Source organism: Eumetopias jubatus, unplaced genomic scaffold (genome assembly GCF_037043125.1).
Source record: "Eumetopias jubatus isolate StellerSeaLion01/CBP00866 unplaced genomic scaffold, mEumJub1_p1.0 scaffold_14, whole genome shotgun sequence".
NCBI lineage: Eukaryota > Metazoa > Chordata > Mammalia > Carnivora > Otariidae > Eumetopias > Eumetopias jubatus.
In genome coordinates, this window is record NW_028274820.1 from 102,101,139 (window position 1) to 102,107,236 (window position 6,098).

At 60.4% G+C, this 6,098-nt stretch overlaps 1 protein-coding gene across 1 annotated transcript; it reads left to right on the top strand.

Moving 5' to 3' along the window:
- The first annotated feature begins 5,058 nt into the window (after positions 1-5,058).
- Positions 5,059-5,670, top strand: LOC148162556 (uncharacterized). Its single transcript, XM_088018462.1, has one exon. It carries the CDS (start codon positions 5,059-5,061, stop codon positions 5,668-5,670), a length of 612 nt encoding a protein of 203 aa, XP_087874588.1.
- The last annotated feature ends 428 nt before the right edge of the window (positions 5,671-6,098 follow it).

Sequence of the window (6,098 nt, forward strand, 5' to 3'; positions counted from 1 at the left end):
CATCTTCCCTCCTTGGCTCGCAGCTGTGGCTTACGGACATGCATTCATTCATTCATCAGAGATGGGCTGCGGGGCTATTAGATGCTGGGGGCACTTGGGATCCAGAGATGCCGAAAACAGCCCCTGCCTTTGGAGCTCACAACCTGGTGGGAAAACAAAGGTGTGCCAAATCCCAATTTGAAGTCAACACAAGATGCTTTGGAAGGGGATATGTAGTGATTGCTGTCCAATTCGGGGAAGTGGGAGGAGTGAATCAGGAGGGAAGTGGTGGCCCAGCTGAGCAGGAAAACCCTGGGGATGCAGCCTAAAGCAAGAGGAGTTGGAGGAAGGCCAGGCTGGGATCTGCAGGAGCAGCCTGGGGGTGGGGGGGGGCACACGGGGTGACTGTCCATCTAGCACGGCCCCGGCGAGTGGGACAGATGCAGTGCAGGGCCCTGGGCAGGGCTCCCTGAGCGGTCCACACCTCTGCCCACAAGGGGGCCACGCCTTGTGGAGTGGCGGTGAGCCTGCCATGCCTGCCACGGGCCCCGCCTGTATGAAGAAGAATGTCTCCTTTTGCAGAAGTTCTCCCCATCTCCATTCTGTGGTGTTCACCACAGCACATGAGAACCGTGGGCGGGGGGTGGGGGAGTGTGTGTGTGTGTGTGTGTGTGTGTGTGTGCATGTGGGGGGGGTGCATGTGTACGAAACCAGAGAGATGAAGTGACTCAGCAGAACTCATTCATTGGCAGAGCAGAGAACGGAGGCCTCTGGGAGCCCCGGGCCCTGGGCATCGCTCACTGAGACGGGGTGGGTTTTAGGGGGTGTCACCTCCTTCCCACGCCCGTTCCCTCAGCTGTGTGCCTTGCCACTTTGGCACAGCTTACTTAGAAAATGCTGCTAAAAATATGGGTGACATCCTCGGGTACATTGTTGGTTTTGCTTTTGGAAAACCTGGTCATTGCCTAAGTGTCCCCGTTTCTCCTATAGCCTGTAGAAGGGATGGAGGCCCGTAGCTCTGGCAGCTGACAACTTTTGCAACAGGAGCTGGACAGGTGGGAGGTGTGGCTGTCCCGTGAGCAAAGCTCCAGCCCCTGGCCATCAGTGGTTAAGGGGGTCCTTTTGGCAATGTCACGGGAACATCTGTCCTGATGGATTCATTTCTTTTGGTTTCCCAGAATTCCCTCCCTGGTGCCTCTATTTTAAGTGCCAGTCTCCTTGGGATGTCTAGCTCAGGAAGCCCCACTTAGCTCAATGTGCTGCTATGGGAGCAGCATGGATGGGGTGGGGTGGGGGGTGGGTCCTGGAGAGGCTGAGAGGGCCAGGGGTGGACCTGCTGGGGTGGACTGGTCCACAGAGCAGGCAGGGCTGATCTTCAGGTCTGGTGTTGAGACTAAGAGATTGAGTGTATTTTCAGGTGGGCACCGCCCAGGAGGGCACACTGAACAACACCTGCCGGGTGACGGGAGCCGCCTCATGGGGCCAGGAGGCTTGCGGCTCCCAGGGCCCCTCGTCAGGGATGGCGCCACCCCAGCAGCCACATCCACCATCTGTTGTAAGGAGCTCTGCCTGGGCCCACCTGGCAGCTACCAGGGGCCACAGAGAAAAAGGCTACTTGATATTCCTCTAGCACTTTTCACTTAAAAAAAAAAAATCACTTTCCCTTTTGGCCTCAGTTTCTTTATCTATGAAGTGTAAATTCTGAGGCACTTTTTTACCCTGGACAAGATTATTTCCAGTCCTGATCATTGCACCCTGTTTCTGTTGGGGGTCTAGGTACCAGAATGGTGTCGGGGAGAGTGCGCCGGCTGGTGGGCCTGCCTTCCCATCTGGCTTCAGCCACTTAGGGCTGCAGGTCTCCGGGGAAGCTGCTCCGTTTCAATTTTATTTTATTTTCCCATCTATAAAATAGGATAATGATACCTGAACAACCTTGATGGCACACGGTTATTGGAAGGCTCCCACGAGATAACATATGCGAAAAAGCTTTGTAAAAAGACGAGTAATGTATAGGTAAGGGGTATTATTATTGAAGGACAGTTGAAAAGCTGGAATTCAGCCCAGCCCTGTCCACGAGGGTGCGATAGGTGTTAAAGGTAACTCTTTTATGGGCTATCTTTTATGGGATAGCTCTGGCTTGACCGGAATGGGTCCAGTTCGGAAGAGGCGGGGACAGTTGGGCTGTCACTTCCTCCATGTCCCCTGCCGTCCTGGGGGCATAAACCGAGCCACGGGGGGGTGGTGGTGGGGGACGGAGGCTTTGGCAACAGGGGTTAGCTCGGGCAGCTCTGATTCTGCCCCTTCGATGGCCGTCTCGCACCCATGACACCCCGCTCGGAGAGGCTCCGCAGCAGGGGCCCCTGCCTTCCCCCGCTGCTCTCTCTCGCAAGGAAAGTCTTAGGCCGCCTGCGCCCCCACACCCTGCTTCTGGGGCTCTGGGGGCAGTCCGTGGGCCTGGTCAGGGTAGCGCGGCTTTAGGATGAGGGAGGTGAGGAAGAGGCTCTAACTGCCGGCTGGGGGCCTTGGACGATCCTGAAAGGGGAATGGCTGAGGCCGGGGGCCGGGGAACTTGGGGTGTCCCGCCCGGCGGGGCGTTCTGCTCGCGAACCGGCTCCCGCCCGGTTCCCTCGCCTGCCCGGGCGGGCGCAGCGCCCGCAGCCCTCCGTTTGCTGCCGGCCAGGTCGTCGGCGAGTTAGACCTCCCAGCCTCACGGGGCTGCTGTGCGGCTGCGGCGACGCTGGTGACTGCGGCGCTGCGGCGGAGACAGAGGGGCTCGGGAGGCGGCGCCACGTGAGTCCCGGGCTGCCGGGGCTGGGGCCGCGGCGGGAGATTACCGTATTTATCGAGGCCGGTTCCGGACCCTTGGGGGCGGGTCACTGCGGGCGCGCTACCGTATTTGCCGGGAGCCGCGCAGACCCTTTCCCGGAGCGGGGAGCGCCGCGGCTTAATTACGTATTTATCCAGGGTTGCGCGGTCCTCCCGGGGGTGCTGCGGCAGCTGGGGGTGGGTTGCATCCGCGCCCCGAGGGAGCCGGGGCTTGCAGCCGGGTGGGGTGGGTTGCGGCAGCAGGGTAGGAGGCCTACGTATTTTCGTGGGGGCGAGGTTGCGGCGCAGAGTTTACCATATTTCTCCAGGGTCGCTCCGGCCGCGGGAGTTTGCACGGTTGTGTGCGGAGGTTGGGTGGGTGGGGTCAGATGTTTTGATTCATGAAGCTATTTCATAAAAACAGCGGTGCGGGAGGCTGGCCGTCTTTATGGGGGCGAGGGAGAAGGGGCGCGGGAGGCGCTGCGGGAGAGCTACCGTATTTGCGCTGGGCAGCGCAGGCTCTAGAGGAAAGAGCCACTGCTGGAGACCGGAGGAACAGGGGCGCAGCCTGGGCTGTGAGTGCGGGAGGGGATGGAGGAACTTGGGGGAGAAGAGGGGGCCGTTGCTTTAGACCTTCTCCGTAGTCGGGGCCTTAGTCAGGGATATAGCTGGGGAGAGCGGGGAGGCCGCCCAGAGACAAGGCCAGGCTGAGATTGGCCAAGGGACCGTGATGGTCTGTCTTTGCAAATGTCAATGCAGCTGGCTGGGGAAAGCCTCGTGGGTGGGGTCTATTGCAAGTAGTACATGCCCCTTCTCCAGGGTGGCTGTGTGTCCCACCCTGGCCCGAGGGGAGGGGGGGAGACAAAAGGGGTATCTCGGAGATCCCACTCTGCAGATAGGTCGACTGAGGTTGTAGTAAGCACTGCATGGAGGTCTAGGTCCCTGATGGGGATGGAGGGCTGCAGGGGAGTGCCCCCTCAGCCTACTCTGGAGCAGGCCCCAGTGCTCTGCCCCAGCAGGAGCCCTAAGTTTTTTGGGGGGCAAGGAGGTGGGGGCAGCAGACAGTGCTCTCCAGGAGCAGTGGTGCTTTGTGTGTCTCTAACTCTGGTGGTCAGGATAGTGGTGGTGGTCTTGTGTGTGTGTGTGTGTGTGTGTGTGTGTGTGTGTGTGTGTGTATTTTGAGGGGAGTTTAGTTGATGAGCAGCTGGTACACTGAGAAGAGCTTTTGCCAGTGAGTCAGGAAACTTAGGGCCTAGTCCTGGCTCACCTTGTGTGACCTTGGGCAAGAAAGCTGACCTCAGTTACCCCATCTATAAAGCAGGGCTCAGTAAGGCCTGCTCCTTCCCCGGGGTTGCTGTGAGGACAATGGGAAACAATTTAAGAGGAACGCAGTGCCCTGGAGAAGAGGATCCTCAGCAGAACCAGCATGAATGGGATGGAGCTGAACTTGGGGCTGTTTGTGGAGCATTGGGCCAGGCTTTGGTATCTTGGGGATGCCAAGAGGAATGGAGCTGAGACCAGCTCCTGGGAGCTCACACTCCCTTTCAGGGATTTGCAAGCCTTTTACAGGCATGCCTCATTCTGATAAACAAAGAGCTGCTGCTTTAATGTTTAATTGAGATTACTTTCAAGTGTACAGGGTTTTGTTTTTGTTTTTTCTTTTAAGCTTTTCAAAAATATCTGTGAACCACCAGGTGACCCCACCCTTCCCTCCAGATTGGGGATGCACCCCCCTCCTTGAGATTCTAGTTGGAGAGAGAAGACCTATCCAGGGGCAGGCTAACTTAAATACTAGAAGCCCCTGAATATTACCTATCGTCATTTATTCAATGCTTTGTGTGGCAGGCACAGTGCTTGGTGTTGGGAATAGAAGAAGGAGATAGCTCTGTCCTTAAGGCAGGCACAGGGCCAGGAGACTGAGGTGGCGTGACTGACCTGCCATGTGATGACCGAGGGTCATAGGGTTGGGCCATAGGGCTCAGGAGGGGCTGGAGGGTTCAGGGAAGGCTTTTGGGAGGAGGCAGCACTTGAGAAAGGCCTCAAGGAGCCGCAGGCTGTGATTAAGGGGTAGAGGAGAAAGAAGGGCATTCCAGCAGGGAAACACTGGCTTGAACAAGACTGTAGAGGGGCAGATGCTGAAGCTGTGGGGAGCCAGGGCAATGTCCTCCCTGAGGTTGGGGGCTGGTTGATCCTTGGATGCCCCCCTCCCCCGCTTCTGACTCCTCTCTCTGCTTCTGCCTCCCCAGGGGCTGGTGACTGCGGCTGGAAGTGCCCATGACAGAGCTGGCGTCCCCGGGGGGCGGGTCCCCTGCGGGGGACGGGGAGGAGGGTCTGGGGGACGAGCGAGGCCTGGTCATCCACCACCCCGCGGAGGAGCAGCCTCACCGCTGCCCACTGTGCGGCCAGACCTTCTCGCAGCAGCCCAGCCTCGTGCGGCACCAGAAGGCGCACGCTGGGGTGGGCCGCGCGGCCGCCTTCGTGTGCCCCGAGTGCGGCAAGGCCTTCAGCGTCAAGCACAACCTCGAGGTGCACCAGCGCACCCACACCGGCGAGCGGCCCTTCGCCTGCCCGGAGTGCGGGCGCTGCTTCAGCCTCAAGCAGAACCTGCTCACGCACCAGCGCATCCACAGTGGCGAGAAGCCGCACCAGTGCGCGCAGTGCGGCCGCTGCTTCCGCGAGCCGCGCTTCCTGCTCAACCACCAGCGCACCCACGCGCGCATGCCCGCGCCACACCCGCGCCGCCCCGGCGTGTTCGGGGAGCGGCGGCCCTACTTCTGTGCCCGCTGCGGCAAGAGCTTCGCGCGCGAGGGCTCGCTCAAGGCCCACCAGCGCAGCCACGGCCACGGGCCCGAGGGCCAGGCGGCCCATTTAGGCCGCGTGCTCTGATGCGCCCCAGGCCTGCTGCCGCCCCTCCCCCGCCCCGGGCCCGCGTCCACGACTCCCGGAGATGGCGCTGCCCTGCGGCCCCCGTTCTGGATGCGATCCCTGGAGACGGGGAGGGCTGGCTTGGGGTCTTGAAGGAGTGGGCCACTGCCTGGCTTGGGACGCCTCCTTCCGTGTCTCCACCCTCTGGCTGGCAGCGCACAGCTGTTCTGGGCCCCTGCATTGGTTTTGCTCCTCAGGCTCACCCGGCCTAGAGTAGGTGAGACCCAAGGGCCAGCCGGAGCCCCTCTCAGGCCGCCTGGGCAGGAGTTGGCGGGGGGGGGGGGGGGGGGGGGGGCGGGGGGGGGCGGGGGGAACAGGCAGGGGAGGAGGGGTGCACTGAGCTCTGAGTCTATGACTAGCTTCTGACTAGATCTTCCTTCCCAGAATGT

Coding starts and splice junctions, on each gene's coding strand:
- LOC148162556 (XM_088018462.1), top strand. CDS start 5,059: ATGACAGAGCTGGCGTCCCCGGGGGGCGGGTCCCCTGCGGGGGACGGG.